Source organism: Glandiceps talaboti, chromosome 11 (assembly GCF_964340395.1).
Source record: "Glandiceps talaboti chromosome 11, keGlaTala1.1, whole genome shotgun sequence".
NCBI classification, from domain to species: domain Eukaryota; kingdom Metazoa; phylum Hemichordata; class Enteropneusta; family Spengelidae; genus Glandiceps; species Glandiceps talaboti.
In genome coordinates, this window is record NC_135559.1 from 10,624,345 (window position 1) to 10,649,250 (window position 24,906).

General features: G+C 34.9%; 2 protein-coding genes across 2 annotated transcripts in view; both read right to left on the bottom strand.

The window, feature by feature from the left end:
• LOC144442328 (uncharacterized) overlaps nucleotides 1-4,863 on the bottom strand; it is an 18,019-nt gene extending 13,156 nt beyond the window's left edge. The window contains exons 1-6 of the mRNA XM_078131638.1: nucleotides 4,599-4,863; nucleotides 3,889-4,026; nucleotides 2,970-3,093; nucleotides 2,292-2,430; nucleotides 1,884-2,012; nucleotides 222-479 (exon numbers count right to left, since the gene is read on the bottom strand). Coding sequence (XP_077987764.1) covers nucleotides 222-479; nucleotides 1,884-2,012; nucleotides 2,292-2,430; nucleotides 2,970-3,093; nucleotides 3,889-4,026; nucleotides 4,599-4,747 — 937 coding nt within the window. The 5' untranslated portion in view covers nucleotides 4,748-4,863. The remainder of the gene's footprint in view (nucleotides 1-221; nucleotides 480-1,883; nucleotides 2,013-2,291; nucleotides 2,431-2,969; nucleotides 3,094-3,888; nucleotides 4,027-4,598) is intronic.
• LOC144442009 (uncharacterized) overlaps nucleotides 4,822-24,906 on the bottom strand; it is a 24,642-nt gene continuing 4,557 nt past the window's right edge. Inside the window, exons 2-4 of the mRNA XM_078131280.1 lie at nucleotides 6,342-6,476; nucleotides 4,913-5,034; nucleotides 4,822-4,839 (exon numbers count right to left, since the gene is read on the bottom strand). Coding sequence (XP_077987406.1) covers nucleotides 4,822-4,839; nucleotides 4,913-5,034; nucleotides 6,342-6,476 — 275 coding nt within the window. The remainder of the gene's footprint in view (nucleotides 4,840-4,912; nucleotides 5,035-6,341; nucleotides 6,477-24,906) is intronic.

Below are 24,906 nucleotides of genomic sequence, written 5' to 3' on the forward strand. Positions count from 1 at the left end.
CGCGCCTTTTTTCCCCCTACGTTTTATCTAAACTCCGATCCCGGCGGCGCAACACTAGTCTAATCGCAAACTGATATCGAGGGCCGAAGGCCCGAGCTTGGGCCTTCGCAATTCGGCCCTCGAAATCAGTTTGCGATTATACTAGTGTTGCGCCGGACCGGAGTTTAGATAAAACGTAGGAAAAAAAGGCGCGAGCGACTGTCGACAGTCTAACTACGAACCACCAATTTGCACATCCCCGGAAAATATCGTCTGCCGTTGGCTTTCTCCATCTAATCGGAGACTATGAATTCCGGCATCGTCAGCGAAGTATATAGTTTTCTGGTCAAAGTTGAAGTCAATATCTATCACGCCTGTTACTGCAAGAACTGTATCAATGTCATACGCATTTGGTTCAAGGTCAATAACATTGCCTGGAAGACCAATGATGTGGGTGCCGTTGTTGACTAGTAATGTAGGAGGGTCAATTACAAGATCGTCTGTAACAGAGAAAACGAAATAAAAATGTGCACTTGTAATCATCTCTACCGCCTGTCTGCTTCTCTCTCTCTCTCTCTCTCTCTCTCTCTCTCTCTCTCTCTCTCTCTCTCTCTCTCTCTCTCTCTCTCTCTCTCTCTCTCTCTCTCTCTCTCTCTCTCTCTCTCTCTCTCTCTCTCTCTCTCTCTCTCTCTCTCTCTCTCTCTCTCTCTCTCTCTCTCTCCCCTTGTACAATTATTACCCTCCCTTTCTCTTCGTCCTCATCTGTTTTTGTTGCTATCTTTCCCACCCCTCCGTTCCTTGAAACCAATTAAAACATCAACCCCTTGTACAAACCCAGGCGTAACATGTTGAGATTTGCACAAATGATACATCTGTCACGCGTCATTACAAAACAACTGTTATCTCTCAACAGGTTGTTGCATGATTAATTTTCAAGTGTTTGTTTGAGATGTTACGTTGTATTACAAAGTATAAAGACAACAGTGTACCAAATTGACATTTCTGTGACATGGTTGAAAGGCGTATCGTGATGTAAAACATTGATCACACTATTGTATTGACATTTCCCACCAGCAATACACCAATAATTTATGGCATACATCCACCTATACTGAATGAAGCACCACGGTAAACCGTTGGAGTCTGAGTGCTAGGTCTCCTGACTTAGCCATACTATATGTAAACGTGTTTTTTCTAATGTTTTCTGTGATTTATCTAAAAATATTTTCTATTTGTCCCAAGAGAAGCAGGTCTAAACTTATTTAGAATACACTTGATATAAAAAGCAGACTGACTACCTTAACACATTGGTATAATTGATTGAAGTGCTATAACGTACAACCATCATGTTCTGGTAATTGTTTTTAATCACTCCAACCATATTGATTTACAACCCATTTTAAGTGGGCAATATTTAGTAATGTCAATCTATCCCTAATGTACGAAGTTAAAGGGACAGAAGCTGAGTTTATATGGTTGGGACGTAATTTTGCAACACATATAACAGTTACTCCTAGTATTCTACTTCTTGAAGCATACCTAACCATCACTTGCAATTGACAACTCAACCCCCGGTATAGTTATAACTCAGTTTATAAAACATCCGATGACGTAATTTATTATACGTATGAAAAAAATATCGAGCAAGTCCCTACTTTGCAACCAACTGTTCTAGCAATGTCAGAAGACAATTGTAACACACGATATGCTTCGACATTAACATGATTCTAGAATAGTTTAATAGGAGTTTATTGTAAGTATTTTCACTTGAGTAATCAATAATAAATTAATAACTCAGTTATTCTCTTTTCAGCAGCTATGTCATTAATGGATATTATTTAGAAAGAAATACCAATAAAAATTTTGATATCTACAAAACTAAGACATTCGGATCATGACGTTACCTTTTTCACATGTGGTTGATCCTTCATCAGCTAGATGGTAACCATGACTACAAAGACATTGGTGACTAGTTGATCCGCTGAGACTCTTCACACAGAGGTGGTCGCATCCGAGGTTACACCTCATTGAATCTGAAATATAAATAATTCAGAAAATGCCAAACGATATTATTTGACTCTCCGTGGATGTCACGTGAATCTAATCAAATTTAAGTACTTTAATCAACCAGAAACAAGTCTTCGTCGGAGACATACACCCAAACATTATACTGTATGAAGTGTACTTTCTTTATTCAATTGTTTATTTTCACTTGACATATTCTATGCAATATAGTTTTAGAATATTAACGTAGTGATTTTGGAACATTCATATGAATAAACATTTTCCTCACTGTTTTTGTTAGTACATACCTGTGACTGTCTCTTGTACATGTATTTGTATTCCATACGGTAATCCACTAGTGTCATGTATAACTGGTTGTTGTGCGTTGGTTCTCTTTATGACAAGCTGACGAACATTGTCTCCAACAACAGTTGCAAAGAATTCATTCTGTGAGATAAAGATAGACGAACCCAGCATCAATTGAAAGTTCATTATGTAGTACGAAATAACAAAGTGTAATAATCCATAAATGTCTATAATATACCCGCTGTACATCTATGTTGCTCGTGTATTCTAGATTGGTGATTATTGAATGTTGGCTTCTATTGACCACAATTCCCAAGAAAAAAAATCCAAAGATTCTACTTTCATCATTGAATTTCGTTTTAGTGACAGCATTCCGTTCAGCTAGCTATTGGAAATGACTGGCTATCCAATCTTTGTAACGCACCATGAATGTAACAGCAAGAAAAAGGAAAGTTTGTACTTTCATAGCCGACACCTTCTTGATAATAACGCGACTTCCACACTTACAGCGGGAAATATGAAACCTACATTTTTTATATATCTTAATCATTATTATGTAACGTCAATCTATGATTGAGTCAAATCAACTTTGAATCAAACCTTAAGACTTGGATTATTGATTTAAGTTTTAGGAGATAGAAAAAAAGAAGAAAATGGACCAATCAAAAGACTGTACTTACAGCATACGTGGCTACACCCCATGGGGCAGATGACGTTCCGTCAATGGTCCAAATTTGTATGCGGTCACTTTCAGTAACCTGGTTTAGAGAATGATAGTCGTTTCCCTCGTCTAAAAAGTATAACCTGCGATGGACAAAATTATGACAATTACGTCTACTTCAGAATGGATAAGTAATTTTATTTATATGCATGGTAGCAGAGTTTCGTTTCACAATTCATGTTCCTTCTATACAAAGTAACAGGGGGTACGAATCCCTATTATAATTTCTGAGCCCACTGTTAATATAATAAAAGACCATTACACATTCCAAACTACTCTATTTTAAAACATGAATGGTATCTAAACCGCCACTAGCAAGATTCTCGCTTCCTGCTTGCTAAATAACCGACAGAATGTGTACATGTAATTGATCTCAATGCCGTTCTGTGACAATCATTTAGTAGAAAATCTAAACGGTTAAAATGTTCCCCGTGTACATCCTTCTAATGTTCTTTATATGATCAGATTTATGTTTTAGCATTATTATAATTACATAATTACATACATTTTATATTTATATCATCAACTAAGTCGGCTCTCCTACATGTACGTCAGGAGTTACATTTGGTCACAGACATGCAAGCTTTGGTGTACATTGTACATAGGTATGCGCAAGTCGTACAATGGCTGTCATATGATAACATATATTATAACCCAAGATTTAAAAACCGAGTAGTATATATGTCTCCTTCAACAAGAGTCATCAGTAAAACTGGGTCCTCGATAAATGTATGCAAATGTAATATAACGACACATTTCTTTAGACCAGTTGTTCGTTTATCTTCAAGTTTCTTAACGTGAAATCAACCATGAGTTCAACCCATTTTCCTTACTCAGTTTTGTTCAATGCTTAACTATTGTACTGATGACGTGTTTACCTGTTCAAGATGCTGTCGACCGTTAGTCCCGTTGGACACACAATGTCCGTGTCTAGAAAAATAGACCGGCTATCACCAGACATGGATGCTCTCTCAATACGTGGACGGTCTTCATTGCAGTCACTCCAATATATGTACCTATAAGGTGAATATGTAATAGGATTAGGATTTGATATTTAGGGTGAAGACTATCGGTTTTCTGGCACAGTAAGCAATGGAAAAATTAAGCCCAGAACACCGGATGACTAATCATATTTATGCCTATGGCTCCACTGATATTATTAATGCGAGAACATGGGACTGAATCGACGGCCTTGAATTAAACAGTGAAATATGCCAGTGAGAACAATATCACAATGTATTCCATATCCTTTGGCTTGAATACTTGACCAAAATGTCAATGATACACAATCCGAAGGATTCGGGGATAGGCAAAAAATGGAATATTGCCTGAGGGCGCACTTGTTTATTGTTTTTATTTCACTCACCACTCATTTTGACTCTCATCAAGTATATAATGTCGATCAATGCGTCATGTCATAGATGAAAAAAAATGTTCATGATCTTGGTGAATTTTAAAATTGCATGTATGAATAATCTTTGGATGTGGAAATGACATTATTCCTAGCAACATGAGTGTCACTGTTATTACCCGTGGCAACCAAAATTAATCTAAAATATTTTAGAATTACTTGTAATCCAATACTTACCCGTTTATCGGATTAACTGCTAAACCACTTGGCTCTTCTAAATCTGTGATGATCTGCCGAGAGTACTGACCATCATAGCTGCACAGGGTCAATGTCCTGTATTTATCATCGATCCAAAACAGATTCTGTGAAAATCTATCAATAGCCATGAGGTACACAGAGTCCGAAATTCCAGTAAATATGATTTTCTCTGTCGGCACATTTCTGTAGTTTACTTGTTTTATTACTTTGTTGGTTGTGTCTGCATAGAAAAGTAAATGTTCGTTGTGGTCGTCCACAAAAGTGTAAATGACTGATTCGATGAACCCGGAAACGTCGAAAAATGCATTGTCAGATCCCTGCCCGAGATTCAATCCCCGAATAATGCTGCCGTTTTGGCCTGACTCAAGGTGGCGCTCTACCCAGATTATGGACGGAGTTTGTAGAGTAATAAAGTCTACAGTGTGAAAGAGAAGTGAGAACAAAATTAATGAATTACATGCTCAATACATGTACGTGCAGGTATGGAATTGTCATGTCGTTTCTATGTGAACATTTTGATTTTGTTGCCATTTTCACAATATTAAAGGGCACAGTCTGTAAATTTATAAATGGTAACTTTTGTTTCATTTGAAATATTAGTACATTATTAGTAAATTATTACTACGAAATTGTGTGTAGAAACGGTTACAAATCTCACCAGAATTTCACATAAAATATAAAGATTATCTTATGACGTAATTGATTGGTTACAATTAAATTCGTAAAACGTCACACTCTGTTACCAAACGTATTTATGCATATTGAAACAACATTTTAGAAAACCGCGTCAACTACGATTTGTTTCTGAATAACTTTGAGTGTGTATTTAAATTGTGTCCACTGATTCGCAAACGGGGCTTATTAGTACAAACAATACTCCTTTAAAGTTAAATAGTTCAGTTCAGTTTTTTTGGTCATCTTAATTTCACCGCTAAGTTTATCAAATTACAGTAACTTGTTATACAAAGAAACATCAGAAATGGCGATATCGGTTACGTGGTACAAAAAGGTGATTGTTACATATAAGTCTAGCCTCCAGTGTCTGCAGTTCCTTTTTTGTGGTAAACAAGGAAATTTCCGTAAACGGACACATATTGTAGACAAAGTGAAGCAATAATGAATTCGCTATAATGCAATAGATATGCGAATTGTATACAAAGGCTCGATGAAGTAAATAGAGATGACGTCGTTTCAACTAGTACCGGATTACTTCCCGTTATCGATTCGATAACACACACACACACACACACACACACACACACACACACACACACACACACACACACTATTTGCCAACAAACATGGAAACAGACACAAAAATATATATACAAGTTATTGCTGACTTAATCATTGTAACCTTGTTCCAAAGATCTGTATCGAGGCTATGGTACTGCGGAATTCATCGTATCCTCGCCGCAAAAAAAAAAATATGTACCCCTATCAAGGACATTTCTGTAAGTTGATACCAAGACTCGTAGACAAAGTCTAAAAGTCTGTTGTTTACTACACAATAGATACTTTTCTTGTGTTTACTTCCCTAGAGACAAATATTGAGGGTTGCTTGGATCAGAAACGTTGGAGACCCTGTCTATGCTTGGATGTAACTAAAATATCCAGTAAAATAGTCCATCAGAATACTATAAAATACACTTTCAAACATGAAAAAAATAAATGCGGAAGTGTGATTGTAATTTTTTTTAAAGTGTTGCTATGGTTACTAACCTTTCCAAGTACAAGCTGTAGACGTTTCATCTTCTGAGTCGGCGCATTGAGGTGTCTCATCACAGATATTTATGAAACAGACCGCTGTTTGCGTAGGGCATTGAATCGACTCATCCAAGGTGACAGCACATTCCCCTAGGATATGACATAAATAAAATATTAATATCTGTTCAATCTTCTGATCATACAAAGACAGTATTCATAATGTCATAATATTATTAATTATTCAATTCCAAATATTGATAAAAGTACAACAGTTATTACATCATGTCATCATTTTTATTAAATTATTCATTTTTAATCAACATTTTTATCTTCCGAACCTTTTTACGAGTATATGTCACAATGACAAGTACATATTACGTTACTCAGTAGTTGAAGTAATATTTTACGCAATCATGAAAAAATGGACAACGACTTAAAACATAAAACTGGTGGCATTTTACTCAATGTGGAATGTTTTACTAACTAAGTGATTCTTAAATACCTGAAAAAAAAGATGAGTTCTTCTAAAGGGAAAATTCGACAAAAGACAGGTATATCTGTTCAACTATAATTTCCAAGATCTTTCCCATGCCTTCATCAAACACATTTATTAGATAAAGAAGGCAAAATTGTATGAGGTATATCAATTAGGCTTTATTAGCTCTGTTTAAAGTAATTAATTGTTGTAAAAAAAAAGAAGGAAAAAACTCATATCGCTTCTCTGTATATACCATTGCTGTTTCAGCTATTCACATTACAAAGTGTATTCAACTCATGTACGATAATTGACCGAAATGTTTCTATTAGCTGAATGACTGTACATAATTAATGAATGACTAAGCTTTGTAAATAAACCTATCATAGTCATAGCGTAACAATACTAATTTGTAGCTAGAATAATTTAGGTCTCTATATGTTATATTCAAAATGGAGATCGACGGCGCGGTTGGTTTTGAGACACGATGTGCTGCTGCTGCTGTTGTTGTTGTTGTTGTTGTTGTTGTTGTTGTTGCTGATGCTGCTAGCGCTGTTGTTGTTGTTGTTGTTGTTGTTGTTGTTGTTGTTGTACACGTTTTCGTTGTTGTTAACGTAGTTGTTGTTTGTGGTAGTGATGATCGTATTTTTGGTGGCGGCGGCGGCGGTGGTGGTGGTGATATTCGTCTTCTTTGTTTGTTTGTTTGTTTGTTGTTGCTGTTCTTTGTAGTGGTGGTGGTGGTGGTTGATATTGATAACAAATAAACATTTGAAATGAAATAATGTTTCTGTCAGATTCTATGACCGTGAAAGCAACTTTGATTTACAGTAAAATACAGTGTATAAACATATATTCCCAAAATTTTGCAAACGGTATGAAAATCAAGGGACATTATTTCATGAAAAAATCTTCTCACAGATTACGAGTTATTGATGCAACCAAAGCTGGTTTAAATTTAATTAATTTCACGCTAATCTTCAATCTTAAGATTGACTGCCCTAGATATTTTACATTTAAAACCATGTCCTTGTTTTCATGAACTTTTACTATAGAATATTCAATCGCTTCGTTAGAGTGTTGCATGTCGTCAAAAATAAACTAAATCCGCAAACTTGTAGAATTATTGGCTGATATAATATTATAGCATATATGCACATATAACTACGGTGAGAGATGGGAGAGGGAGAGAGAGAGAGAGAGAGAGAGAGAGAGAGAGAGAGAGAGAGAGAGAGAGAGAGAGAGAGAGAGAGAGAGAGAGAGAGAGAGAGAGAGAGAGAGAGAGAGAGAGAGAGAGAGAGGGGAGGGAGGGAGGGAGGGAGGGAGGGAGGGAGGGAGGGAGGGAGAGAGAGAGAGAGAGAGAGAGAGAAGAGAGAGAGAGAGAGAGAGGGGGGGAGGGGATAAGAGAGAGACGAACGAGGGGGATAGATAAAATGGAGAGAGGGGAAAGCTGGAGAGAAACAATGAGATAAGGTACACGGATAGATACAAAGTGACACACGCAAGCGACAGTCTAAAATCATTTACTGGCTCAATATCGTCAAATGTGTTACAATGCAAGGGGTGTTAACATACCAGCAGATACAATCAGTAACACTGTTGATTAATGGCATTTAAAGCGGTCTTTTTGATATTCAAATAACAAAATACCAAAATAACATCATCTCTTCGCATCAATTATATATACTCTGTATGACAGTTTTATATCTGCTGATACCACGTTTTTTTCATGTTTCATGAGGTAGATGACTGCTTAACTGTTTAAGGTATACTAATGCTGGGTTTGATTAACATGATTTATATTGCCGAGTAAACGCCAGCTTGGGGAAATTCCATATTGTACGTTTAAATTTATAGTGCCATCCTAAAATCATAAGTGTTATCTAATACATATGCTTATTTTGATACACTTATTAAAATAAATTCTGCCCTGCTTATTGAATTTTTGAGTAATATATTTATTGATTACTAATTCCTCGATTGATTAATCGTACGATGCGGTTGAATTTGAGTGTTGGGCGCATGGTGCAACGATTGATAAAGTACATGATATATTTTTTCATCGACATCGATCAATCAATCAATTGATTGATTGATTGATTAATTAATTAATTAATTGAATAAACGATTTACTTATTGAGTTATTGACTGACTGACTGACTGACTAACTAACTGACTGACTGACTGACTGACTGATTGATTGATTGATTGATTGATTTAGCAATCGATCGATCAATTTATTGATAGATAGTACCAGTGTGTGTATTTTGCTTGATGTAATCTGTAACGAAAAACTTTGAATTGTGTGAGAGGTACAAATATCGTGCGGCCTAATTGAAACTCTATAGTCACTCTGGTTTGGTAGTATTTGCGTTGTCGTTATTTGATTAGCTCATCTCCTCCATGTGTGTAATGTTCATAGCAGAGTATAAATACACTCAGTGGATTATTTTTAAACGTTGTGGTGTATCATATTATTATTAATCTGTATGATATCTGATGTCCACAGTATAACCACAATATATACCAGAATATACCCACAATATAACCAGAATATACCTAGAATATAACAAGAATATAACCACAACATAACCAGAATATTACTAGAATATACCCACAATATAACCACAACATAACCAGAATATAACCACAATATTACTAGAATATACCCACAATATAACCAGAATATACCCAGAATATAACCAGAATATAAATAACCACAATATAACCACAATATTACTAGAATATAACCACAATATAACCACAACATAACCAGAATATAACCGAACATAAAATTTTATACGTTCATTGACCGCATCCTCTTTCTTCCAATCGCATCTTAGTATCTGATACCCAGATGTTCAGTACCACGATCGATGCTAACCAAATAAGACATTGTCCCTTAATATAATATATGCATAAAATGTTCTGGCCACAGAACTGAAATATACATTTTCACCTTTCACCTTTGATACGTAGCTAACATGGAATTGACACGGGTCTGAAAATGACATGTATAATTTCCGGCTAATCAAAGTTAATGTACTAAATGTTCAACCATACAATAGTACACACTAAAACTTGTGTGATAATGGAGTCAAGCAGCATTGACACAACATGAAGGTTATTATGAACACAGAGGATTAGCAACTCCAAAATTTAGGGGTTTTTTAAAATTAGTTTTCAGTAAACAAACATATTATACCATAATGTCGTTACAGATCATACTACTGGTGGCTACTCAACCAATTCAAAAACATAACTCAACATGTAAGGCCTAAAGAAAGTAATTGTTTGGTTCCAGTTACACGACCCCACCTAGTTTTTTACTGCCGACCCTAAACACTTTTTTATTTTTTCGAGAAAAATTAATACAATCGCAAAAATTGGGAACTCTCACGAGAATGCGGAAACTGATATCAAATTAAACTGACAATATTAAACTGTTCTTCCAATCTGTAATGGCTGTACATCAGATAGGAAGAAACGCAGACCATTTGGAAAACAATGGAAAACCTGAACTAGACACTAAAACATGAAAAATTTTATAAATAAAATGAAAATATATCTACCCCACCTATTCTAAAATTGAGCGTAATCGGAACCGCATAATTTTTTTATTAGGTCTTGTAGCTGGAATACTTAAATATATAAAAAATATTTCGTAACAAAATAAGTGTAACTACCAATACCTACAAACAACTCCAGCTACTTTCAAACAGGGAACCTACCCCACTAAATACAAAAAAACAGTCCAGCTAAATATATAAACCAATTCCTCCAAGATATGTACACCGACATTTTACATTAACATGTCACTAAAATTTAAATTTTTGAAACACTTCACACGGTTGAGATTCTGTGGAGCAAAACTGGTGAAGCTATACAGCACACCTGCAGACTTCGACTTGTTAACCAGTTTAATATTCTGTGTTCGTCAACTGACAAATAAGAACATCTGTTACACTAACATTTTACATCGCTTATTATGTAAATCATGTAACCTGATATTTCATCATTTATACTGTATTCTATTATTAATCTGTCCGAAGGCAGTGGAGTAAATATTATTCCGCTTGTTGCCATGGAGACATCTCAAACGCAAAGCGTCGACGTCGTTTTCAATAAGGCTTTGTAGTTTGTAATCGCTGCTTCAGGTGACAAAAAGAATAACGTCGGTCCTGGCATGAACCAGTGTTCTGTTCAATAAAAGAATTAGTCTGTCAATGACCTGACATGAGCGGAATAATTAATTTAAAATGAAATTAAATGAACTTTCATCAAAAATGACCTCAAATGTCAATATCAAAAGAAAATGCTTAGTGATTTTAGACATTTATTGAGTAAATTATACTCATAAAAAACAATAATGAAATAATAGAATTTAAATTAATAGAAATTCCTAAATAATCGTAGTTTCAAGTCTGTACTCGTTAAAACTAGTACAAACAATGTCAACTACTTTCCTACTAAAAAATCGTTTGATATTCATGTACTCATTTGTTTACTGCCAAATTTTAAGGATGACTTTCACCTTTTCATAATGAAATACTATCAGATCAAAACTAATTTTAATAAACTTTTTTTGTGTATATTTTTTTCCTTCAATTTTGGGAATTCCAATTTCAAAGTTTGACATATTAAATTCTTCAAATGCTGGTTTACGGCTAGCATTGATACAATTGAAACCAGACGACCAAGTATACACTGTAGCTACATTAGTAAGATATCTGTCGAGCCAGACGATAAAATGTAGCTATGTTCGTAAGCTGTGTGTCGGGCTAGACACTAAAATGCAACAATGTACAATGTAAGTAAATCTTGTGTTGAGGCGGCAGAAGATGAAATGTAGCAGTATTAGTAACCCTTTTGTCACAGCTGACAATGAACTACAACTCTAGCAATATTATCAAGCAATATATAGATAGTCAACGAGTTCGAGTTATGTGCCAATAAGATTCTTTATATTACGGCTAGACCGACTTGGCCTTGATATATGGGTTGGTTATATGGAGCCATAACCCACTCTTTCTTAGGGGTGTGACCTATATTACGCTCAGCACTCACTTTACATGCAACAAATTACACGTACAGAAATTTTGAAAAAGATCCGTTTGAGCTAATCACGCCGTAGTATAACTAAGCTAGATAACTAGTTCGGTAGGGTTATGTGCCAAAAACTCGGGGGCTATGCCCGGGCCCCCTCGTTTATTGGCACATAACCCTCCCGAACTCGTTGACTATCTATTACATAATACTCCCGAACTCGTTGACTATCTATTACTGAATCCGGCGGACAGCGCTCTGTTTCAGGTGTACTGTTGGCTTCAGTTGCTATTAAGAAGCTCGTTCATGAATACGCAAAAGATGGTATCCCATAATGTTTTCATTCGCCTTTTAATGTCGGTTAATGTATACATGTATGTGTTTGAATGATCGTTAATGAACTCTCATAACATTTTAGCAAAACAACGTTTCATATTACAGAGTATAATTGGTAAATTATTGGATGATCTCAGTGTGACTGCTGACGCGTGGTACATTTTACGAGGTGTCCAATCATATTAGTTATTCCCGAGGGACTCATTTAAAACAGCTGAAGTCGTCCGAGATGTGTAAAATGTACACATCGTTTGGTTACACTTTGCGAAGATGTAGAACTCCTTGACCTGCGTAGGCACATTATTAAAGGGACTTAGAATGAACTTAGAGGTGATTACGTACATTGATGACAGACTAATTAATGCAGGAAGTTATATTCAAAGATGGTGTCAATTCTTAAATTAAAATGATTAATTAATGACATATTCTGCTAACACATTACACACATATAATGTCATAAGGTTTGAAGCAATACCTTCGCAACTAATATGTGCTATATGGAATAAGTTTTATACAGAGCACAACCTGTGTATAGCTAGCTAGTGCACTGACATGTATAACGAGTTCTTTATACTCCAGCAATCGTCCTATCTCGATCTTTGTACTAGTCACTTTGATGGGTAATGAAACTACATGACATGCCGTCAAAGGGTACATGAATTCAGAGGGTAGAGTCACATTGTTGACGTGAATTGTGTGTTTGACATGCCTACTTTCTATGAATATACTGTTTGGTGCAGTCACGTAATCACACGGTCAGTTAACCCAACATACAATCAACCATTATTCAGTGGTATTTATCCTCTTTCTTTCTTTACAAAACTGACTCACGCAGGTTTGTTGACTTCAAAAGATGTTATCCTTATTTTTTTGTACCAGGTTAGTAACAGACGGTATGAGACGTAACCAGCTTTCACTTTAAAGTTGTGTTCAAATTTGAAAAGCTTTCATTTGAAATTAACGATTTTTAATACAGAGTGAATAAAAATATATAAATACAAATGTAGTGGCCACTAATTTTGCAAATAGTAATCGTGTACAAAGTCTTCCATTTTCAAAATGACGTTTACAAAGTGAAAAAAATATGCAAATGTTGTATTCGCAATGCAAATAATACACATATAGATAACACATTCCATTTGTGAAAAAATGAAAATATTGTCATTTGCAATGCATTTAGCATAAGTGAAGATAAAACTTTTTGGAAGTAACATTTTTGAAAAAATATACAAATATTGCATTTGCAATGCAACTAGCAGATCACTTTGAGATGTACCCTCCGCATTTCCGATCCATGCCCTCCATAAAACAACTACATATGCAAATTATTTCATGACCATTCTGATTATGATGACGATTATGCCTATTCAATGGAAAGAACAAATTATAGAAATCATAATTATCTAGCAGCTGACCTGAACTTTCAATGTTATATAATTTGATTAATATATTCGGTAGCTAGGAATAAGGGCATTGTTACAAGATCAAATTGTATAATTCAAATCGATTTTTCTGTTGTTACCTGATGAGACACTACTTGCATTACAATTAACATACAGCAGAGATATCGAAGGGTCGCTGAAAGACTGTGTATCATACACATTTTATATTCCCAAGAACAAGTATTAGATAAGAAACTGGCTTCCCACAGACCACTCACTGCAAATATAAACAATACCATCCGACCCCAACTGATACACAGACACACACAACGTCCTTGGAACAAACAAGCTATTTAATGTCATCAAACTGCATACATACAACATACAACTTGAAACTACCATGAATCTGAGTCGGCTTGCATGTTCCCCATGGAGATATGTGTGCACACATACAGTGCGTGCTTGTTAGCAGGAGTGTGATATTGTTTATAATTGTAATGTGTGGTCTGTGGGAGGTATATTTCTAATCTAATAAATTGTTCTTGGGGAACATAAAATGTGTATGATATGCACAGTCTTTCGGCAACCCTTCAATATTTCTGCTGTAATGATAATGTGAATTTTTGAGGCATGGATATTCAATGTTGTCATAGTCATTGATCAGAAGCTCTATAGTATGATTGACTGATCAGTGCTAACAATACTATACTGTGTGATGTGTGTGTGGATAGGTCAGCGTTTTAATGACGCAATATGGCTACACAACTGATGTAGTAATCCTAACTGATGTTGTGATTGCTTTGTGTGAAATAATCCTGCTGTATGTAATAGTATTTCCGATACAGACACCTGATTTGCACATGTATAACATAACGCCTCGGGCAAAAGTCTGTCTATGCCAGTTTGCCTTTGGGATATTATTATGTGTATGTCAAAACTAATAAATATTATTGTTTTATATGTTGTTTGTTTGGTAATAATGACATGTAAATAGTATATGTTATATTATCTTATATATTATGATATGATAAGTGATATGGTATATGATAACTATGATATCATATATGACATGATATGATATGATATGATATGATAATCATGGTATGATATATAATATGATATGGTATATGATAATTATGATATGCTATGACATGACATATGATATATGATATGATATGATATGATATGATCTGATATGATATATGATATGATATATGATTTGATATTACGTTACACTACATTATATTATAATTATAATATATCATATTATATCATATTATATTATATTACATTACATTACATTACATTACATTACATTACATTACATTACATTACATTACATTACATTACATTACATTACATTACATTACATTACATTACATCACATCACATTATATTATATTATATTATATTATATTATATTATATTATATTATATTATTATATTATATTATATTATATTATATTATATTATATTATATTATATTATATTACATTACATTATATTATATTACATTATATTATATTTTATATTTAAAAAGACATTAAAACTGGATGATCACAAAAACATATCAGGTTTAAAAAATGTACATTATATATTTAAAAACCTGCACTAGCTGCAACTGATGTATTATTTTTTACGATCAGACAACCAACAATATATAAACTGAAAATTGCTAAAATACCATTAATTAGACATAATACATATCAATTAGAGGCCTATTTTATCTATAAGTAGTATAATATTAAGTTGAAATCGTGATTCATTGGGTGTGCTGACTTCGGGTGCGGACTCAAAGATGAATTTAATTGGATATATTGCACCTTACTACATATTTACCCACTAGTGATCCAATACTGTGTAGGGTGTACAATATTACGATTAATTTGTTATATATAATAAAACAGTTTCAAAACATGTTCCAATTTCTGCTAGCACAACTTTTACACACATGTAATTGATGACTTTAAATACTGAGAAAACAATGGAATATACTGAAAACCTATACAACAATGCAATCATTTCTACCATATTAGAACTAAAGTAGCGATTGAATATCATGGTATAACAATAACAACTGTTGTTAAATGAACTCAGGCATTTGATTGGATTTATTGTTTTGTTTCAGTTTTAAGCTATTTCGTGATATTTTGATACCCTTGATTATAGTTTATCACAATGATGATTTTTTTTCAATCTCATTTTGTTTACTTCAGCTCCATTTGAGATTTGGCATAATTATAATTAATTCGGTTCATGTGTTGTTAATTAAATATAATATAATATAATATAACATAATATAATATAATATAATATAATATAATATAATATAATATAATATAATATAATATAATACAAGTTAATATAATATAACATAAGTTATTAATTAAATTTAACTTCAGTTATGTTAAATCATGTGATTCAATTTATTCAGTTGAAATGCCCTATTTCAATTTCGTTTCATAAAGTATGGAAAACCAGATTTTAAATTTCAAAAAGTGAAAATTAACAATAACTCCATAGTTGCAATGTCAAATTGTTCTCGCTATAGGTTTTGGGTATCTCGAGATTCAAACCCAGCTGCTCTCGTCAGTGTTACCTTATCAATAGAATCGTAAGTATTACATAAGATTATTCTGTACTCCTGAACAAACTATTTATATAGGCATGTCAGCCAGGTGACTGTTTATGAAGGCCTTGATGTTATCCCTTATATTATGAACTCATTCCTTAAACACGGGAAAGTACAAACCTGTCAGCGTTATTTCATATTCTAGTTTATATATAGCGCCGTATGTTTCAAAAACTATATATACTCATTTTCATATACATGTAAAATGGACGATTATGGGAAGAACATATGGAGATGTTTAAACAGTACAGTATGTTTCAAGGTCAATGTTAAGTTGACCTTTGGTAAAAATCCAAATCGTCAAATATACCATAAACTGAAAATGGATTTCGCAACACAGCTTTTGCAATACCATACTAACACTCGACCCTCATGAAAAAAGGCTGTTACCTATGAGGCTATCGAGTTTAAATAAAGTTTATTATTATTATTATTATTATTATTATTATTATTATTATTATTATTACACGTGCCCTTCTATTATTTTTCACCAAATTCCTGCCAAGTTATAAACTCTTTCTTTCTATCTTTTTCTGTCTGTCTGTCTGTCTGTCTGTCTGTCTATCTGTCTGTCCTTTTTATCTGTCTGTCTGTCTGCCTGTCTGACTGACTGACTGACTGACAGACTGACTAACTTACTTAGTACTTCCTTAGTTACTTATTAACAAACAAGTGTAGGTTCCTAGGAAATGAACTCGTACCGTGAAGTATAAAAAATAGCTGAAGTGTACATTTTCTGCTCAGCGATTAGAAGTATCCGATTTCAATTTTATGACTTCTCTTTGGAATTAAAGTAATAACCTGGCAATTTTTTTTTAAAAATATAAATGAACAGTATGTATTGAACATGGCAATCTTTATACCCTCACATTATTTAAAAACTAATTTTTGAACTATGAAATGAACATAATCGTAATAAAAATTGTCAAATTCCACTTTTATGAATACAACACATTTACAAATGAACCACATGCAACCAGTTGAGACGTGTGGTAGAAATAAACATTTGTACTTGACACAGTACAAAAAATACAATACAATACAATACAAAAACACCTAAATAAGCAACATTTTAAATGTTTATTACGATTATGTTCATTTCATAGTTCAAAAATTAGTTTTTAAATAATGTGAGGGTATAAAGATTGCCATGTTCAATACATACTGTTCATTTATATTTTAATAGTATTAATATGATAACATTCGATCGTGATTTCATTTTGGCAGCATTCATTGCATAGTGTTCATAATATTGTAGTGTTCATTTTGTAGTGTCATAGTGTTCTTAATTTCAGAGTGTTCACAATGTCATTCAGTTCATAGTGTTCATTTCAATGTTCATATCATATCATATCATATCATATCATGTCAGTGTTCATATCATACGTGTTCATAATGTCAGCGAGATCATTTCAGAGCGTTAATTTCAATGTGCATGTTATCTTGTCAAAATGAATTATACATTAAAAAATAACCAATGAAATGATACATCATATATGAAGTACATCTGACATAAAATTAAAATGCGAAGGTGATCCGTTATCTTTAACTGACAGTGTATAAGGTTACAATTAGAAACATCTGCTGACATCGTTACAGCATAATTTGTTGTGTTGGGAACACATTAGCATTCCGGTCATGGTGGTTTTTACGGTTGATGTTCCTAAAAATAGTATTGATATAGTACTTGTCATCGTTATTGTCAATATTAATAGGTATAACCGGAGACCGCTGAGGTAGCAGTACGGGTACACTCACATAGTTATCGTGGTTCGAATTGAGAAGTCAGCAAATAAAGTAAACGAGTAGCTATGTCCATCAAATTATTTCAAAGGGGTTTTCAAGCGTGTACGTGAGCTATGAAGTATGGCTGAAAGTCGTCGTGTCGTGTACATTGTTTAAAATTGTATAACTGTAACGGATTGCAATTCGGCTGACGAGAGAGATGATGATGTGGATGTGGATGAGAGAGAGAGAGAGAGAGAGAGAGAGAGAGAGAGAGAGAGAGAGAGAGACTGACAGACAGGCAAACAGACAGACAGACAGACAGACAGACAGACAGACAGACAGGGGTTTCTGATGAAGTGATTCAGCACATCACTTTTTCATAGTCGGTGAAATTGACACATGTTTGCCTTTAATAGTTATTCGTTCATTACATTGCAAACATAATTTCTCTTTCATTCTCTCATGTCTCAGCCTTTTTGAAAACTAGCAAAACAAATCACAATTATGCTTCAAAAAATAAATAAATTGTGTCCAAAACAAAACCATTGGAATGTCTTTGACTGACGACGTCATTTTTTTCAGGTTTAGCAATCATTCCAATTATTCTCACAATACTTAAGTCCTAATTTCCTGTTTCACATTCGTTCCTTCTCCAAATACTTGTTGTTTTTCTCATCATAACATATGTGTGAGTAATTACTTCAAGGCCCAAACACAATTATGAAAATACAAACGTACAAACAGTGAAATGCCAACCAGCTGCTAACCAATACGGTGTGATTATTAAGCACGATAACGTATGGTGAGATGGTGAACTATGCTACCTAACTCGCCTACTGTGTTTTTTCGACTATGCAGTCCTTGCTTTACCAACAATAAAAACATAACAAAAACACAGAGTTACAATTTATGCCACATCGATGAATCAGCCTCTGACTAATAGCTTTGTACTGTCGATTCTGAAGGGTAATGGAAAATCTTTGACCCGGGGTCCTTTTAACTAACACATGCTTGCTCAAAATAGTTTCACGTTATTGATTTCAATCAACTCAATGGCCATCAACAAGTGGATTACTATAAGACGACGTGCATTTGTACTCGAATTCAATCTCTTAGTCAGTTTTCGAAATAATAGTAAAATGGAAGCCATTTAAGTTTTAATAAATCATCATCTGGTTCGACAAAAACCTTAGTAAATATAAGCATTGCTACATCTTATCGTCTGGTCGACAAAATATCTTACTGACATAGCTAAATCATCTTGTCTGGCTCAACGAAAATCTTATTAACACTACTGTGATATCTTAATATGGTCTGGCGTTTCAAAAAAGTACAATTGTTACATTTTAACCTATGAAGATATACACTGTTACAATGTACATGATTTTGAGATGATTTGCTAAGATAATGGTAGACATGTTACTGTTCAGCTTTTTTGTTTGATCCAACCACGCAGAAACAAACAAGACACTGTATATGCTACAATTCAATAGCAAGGTCGCATTTTTTTTTGTTACATTTAGTCATTCGTTGTAATAACAGTGTTGATAAGATATTTGTCAACCTGACGCTAAACGATTGACAAGAAGCAGCGTACGTTGATAACATTAACTTATTGTTTCAGAGGATACAATCAAGTAGCAGTGTTAATGATTTTTGTTGCTTAACAAACAACCCTTTGTTTCAAGTCAACTGACTTCCCTTGTACAGTAAGAACTTTGTATTACGAAATATAATATGTCAAACAACGGATGAAACTGTAGTTGAAGTTCGTATGCAGTGTCATGTTCTTTGAAGATACCGACTCGGGGTATTCACACTTTTTCTTTTTGAAACCTCAGAACATTAAAGTCTTTGATCTAGGCTTTGAGCACTGTAGCTTTTAATATTATTGTCTAATATCTGGGATAGGAATTCATCTCAGTGACCAGGAGCTTTCTGCCGACGGGGATATATGAAATATTTAAGATATAAAAGTTGATACACAATAGTGTCCTTTTGAGCCAAGTAGTAGACAAATACGCACGCTATTCAATTTCGTGTGCACTCGTGTGAAACTTGTCTGCGTGAAATTCAGCGAAGTTTGAACCATGACGTCATTTCCCAGCTCTATATGTATACCTGTGTATGTTTGAATTCACTCCCAGTTGCACTTTTTTCTCTTCCTCTTTTCAAAGAGGACGCTAAGGCATGCTTACAAGTAAGTTCTCTGTGAGAAATCTTTTATCGCCTCCACATAGCTAGCCGCAAGTAACTAACGTACAGTATATGGTAATTGTATTCTGATCGCATTCTCTAGGTTTACAACGGCGGTGCATTTCTATAACCTTTATGAACCAGACACACACCTTATAGCGATCCTAATTGAATTGGAATCTTTTTCAGGATCCATTAGGGGGTGAAATTGATTGCTAGGCAGCAACACCTTTAACATGGTGAACAGTTAAAAAGGTGAGATAAACACATTAATCACAAAAATACTCAAAGTCTACTAGAGTGGTCACTAAGAGTAACTTGTGTAACACTAACTGTAATAAAAATCTTCGGGCATTTGGAGAATATCGGAGGTCAAACGGTAAGTCTCTTTCTGTGCAAAGGGATTTGATATATGTACCGATACAGAAAACAATCGTTTGTTCCACACACAATCAAACTTTAAATGAACAATAATGAAATTAACCGCAAGTTACTGCTATCAGTGGAAATCAACAATGCAAATAAAGTAACAGAATATATCGCTATAGCTTACATGTATTAAGTGTATCGTTCTACAATATACAGAAATGTGTTACAAGGAGCAGCGTTTTACGAGGTGAAATGTTTGAAATAGAATGTCGATCCTATTTCACGATCACAGCTTCACAGCTAATAAACTCAAAGCCTGGAATCAGGTGAATCAGATACTCAATTCGAAACTATAGAGTAGGGTCTCTAAATTCTCAAAGTTTTCAAAATATAAAAACATACATACATACATACATACATACATACATACATACATACATACATACATACATACATACATACATACATACATACATGTACATACATACATATAATAATATTTGTAGTTCGGTAGTTATGAATATGCCCTAAATTTGATGGTAAATTGCAACAGTTACTATACATATCATTTTTAATTAATTTTTTGAGTACAGGAAAGTACATGTAACCTAATAAGAATTAATGGGCTCATTGCTGTCATATTTCCGATATGACGACTACATTTCAGTAAAGGACGTCACGCCTGGGTAAGAAGTCGTCGTTTAGTTCGTTGTTACGTTTTGGAGTGCTTGTCCGTGTTGTTGACAGAATGGAAGTCAGTGGAGGTGAAGTAGAAATGAAAGGCGACTGTATTTAGCCGCAAATGTAAGGTTTCAATTATTCCCATTTATCGGTTGACTGGTTTTATGCGACTACCAGTTGGTACCACACCCAAATGAACACCCACGCAAGCGCAGTCGTCTTATCATCGGAACGTACCTTTGGCACCATATAACCAAAGAAATGTGTGTAAGAAATATTGCCACCTTACAGCTGGCGATGTAAAGGGGGTTTCCATCAGGGAACATCTGAAGAATTTATATTGTACAACGTTTACGTCATACTTATATCCATACAACACCTGCGGTATTTTAAAGTTTGGGAAGGGTAGAAAAGAAGAATATCAACAACAGTGCACCAGCTGTTCAAAATTGGCCGTTTATGTAAAATACATGTACTGTAGAATTCGACAAAATGTTGAGGGCTTTGCTAGCGTCTGCACATCATGATAAGCAAACTGTTATCGACAAGATTCGGTGTTTGAAATCGAATTCGGAGCACGACCTGATGAAAAACATTACATCATTTATTGTTGCTAAATTTGCCCTCTAAAAAAACATGATGACCTTCTTGTAATCGGTCATCAGCGTCACAGAATGCTAAGTAGACAAACGATTTCTGAAATTCAGGACGCTTTCGTACATGTTGTTGACCCCTGTCTATTCTTAGCATTCAGACACCCTCCAAAAGATTGTGTCTACCCAGAGACATCTAGTCTAGTTCCTATACAGTATCGTTACGATGTATACCTTCACTCACAATATAGTCAAAGCTGTTGCTCTAGAAGTCCTGAGATGCAATTTAAAATTCATCCACAGCCACCCATACAGTCATTAACATCATGTCTTTGTTAATCAATCACAAAATTCTAACCAATAACACAGTCCCTCATAAGATTATTATTTATTGGGGCAGTTATGTTATGTCCATAGTATATTTGTCAGCTCAGGATGCTACTTATACACTGTTTATGTCACTATAACAGTTGGGGGTTCACTGATTGGATGCAACAACTTTCTGTGCTGATCGAGGGGGCTTTGACCAGACTGTGGTTAGACCACAGTTGGCATCCAGACTAAGAGACATCTTCCTCAAATCACAGACGTAGTGCTAAATTAAAAGTGACACGAATTGAGTTTTACGTTTAGCTTTTAACCCTTATGAAAATATGTATATAAAATATTGATCACATTCTTCTCGTATAATGTTAATTTTGATGTCTATTTCACATTACAATTGTCTTCTGGCGTTGTTTGAACAGTTGACTTCTGAGAGTAGGGATGTCCTCAACATTTTGTTTTACCTATGATAAATTCCGTCACAGTGATAGAAATGGTGTCGTCGACATTATAAGTAGCTAAGTGACCAAGACGAGAGTTGATTAAAATAAACCTAAGACCCACCGATGCGTTTGCCGGCTCGTGGTAAAGCAGGAATGAGACCACTTCCATGCAAAGACATATACAATGTAATCATAGCGGCAATAACCTATAAAGCATAATCACCACAGGAGCCAGAATCCCATAACTCTGTTTACTGATAGAATGTTACACGGTAAAACAAGTGAATATAACTGTTGGTGTTACATTATAACTTCAACAGATGTAAATAAACTGATAAAAAGCGTCACCTGAATCATAGACCCTACGGAACCTACATCAGCGGCACCCCTTGTTGTTTTTGTATCAGATGTATTGTCACGTCACTCACGCAAATGCATCGATGTCTTTTCGCGGGTTGTAAGAAGCTTACATTACGAGACTGGTATTTTCTTTTTAGAAGTTCATTGAAGACAAGTGGGTGTTCGTGAAATTTTAAATTACAATCCATTATGTGTGTGTGTGTGTGTGTGTGTGTGTGTTTGTGTGTGTGTGTGTGTTTGTGTGTTGGAGGTTCTTGTAATTCATATTGGTGCTAGTTCGCAAAACTGTCAGTTCCGCGGAAAATCAGTTGGTCTTGGATCGAAGGACCGATCTTAATTGCCACGCTGTACATGTGATGGGGCAGTCATTGCATTACAGTAGTCGGCCTAGCATAGCTGATGGCGTGGTAGAGTAGTCACAAGTGTTTGTGTTGTATTGGTGGGTGTGGTCATCAGGATTCCATTTAGTATTGATGGATCGAATTCATGAGTGTAACATGTACGTAATTAATTATGGACAGCTCGAAGTAGATGTGTACTTTGGGTTGCAAAGGTCCAACGATTCTCTCATCAGATAAGACATTTCGACATTGTCTAAAAACCACCTGCTTACACGCATACACCGCCGTTCTCATGGTACTTTGACAATCGAGGTGAAAATAAAACGTGAGGAGAATACAACGAGCGGGGGGGGGGGTATGATAGAGGGAGGGGAATACAACAATGGGGAGGGGAATATAATGAGGGAAGGATGGAAGCTTCAGAGAATAATTAAGCCGTTACGACCGCAACCAATCGGCGTGGTGGAATAGTTTCTGTGACAGTTAGTAAATGACTAATTCCCACTATCCACAAACTAGTCTACCGCAACAATTCCAGGTTTCGTGTACTTCAAGATACATAAAAAAAACATAACTAAATCTGAGATTATAATGTAAACATAAATTTGAATGACAACCTGTCTTTCCCATTCCATCATGCAAGATGATATATATTTTCATCACTCTAAAGAATGCAACTTCTCGCACCCCCCCCCCCCCCTCCATGACACCGTAACCCATTTGGAAGAGAACAAACTGGATCGTAATCGGGCCAGTGATGATATTCAAGCTTGACTTTGCGCATTCATGTTATCGTTTAGCGTCTCACTATGCATGTAATATGATGCCATGATCCCCCGGACAATTAACCACTATACCTGCGGGACAATAAATTGCATAAGAAGTGTGGTTTTTTTTAAGACAGTTTGGTTAACTCCTCTCTACCTGTATATAACAATACGCCTTTTACTTAAGATAATGTTACAGTAAATATTTATTTTTGGTTTAACATAAAAGAAGTCTGGAAAACCTCCGAACCACACCTAACAGTAACGGTCTTTAAACAAATATTATTGCGGCACAAACACGTCAAGATCAGCTTGCATCATATTTGTATGTCTGGGAGTTACTCTGCGTTTACGTTTACGAGGCTTGTAAAGAAAAGGAGAGGGTACTTAGTGATGGTCAGACACTTTTTGCTTACAAACGGAAACACGTGACTAAATTTTTACGATATTTTCATGAATACGCCGTTTCGTTCAAAAATTTTGAGTCAAAGGTATGCATAAGGTAATTTTTTGTGACCCCAGTCTAAAATAAAGATATAATCGAGTAAGTTAAACAAAAGTGAATTGTTTTGTTCGTGAAATTTGGCGGATCGTCTCCCAAGGTTAATAGGTAGTTCGATGTCACCAGCATATCGTATAAGCATTGTCCATATTTCATGGATCAAGTGGATAGTAATTTCAAGCCCGACTTCATGTGTAACCCTAGCCTATTTAACAAAATAACAACGCGAACAACAATGGTTTCGGGTTTATGACGATACAGAGATAGGCAAAACGTGTTTCAACTCAACGTGCGCGCAGCCAATTGCAAGGAATTTCTTTGTCTCTACGTACGGCTTGTATGCATAACCAACGCGGAATTTTCAACATCTGTTTCGCATATCTAAATCTGAATCAGACAAGAATTGAT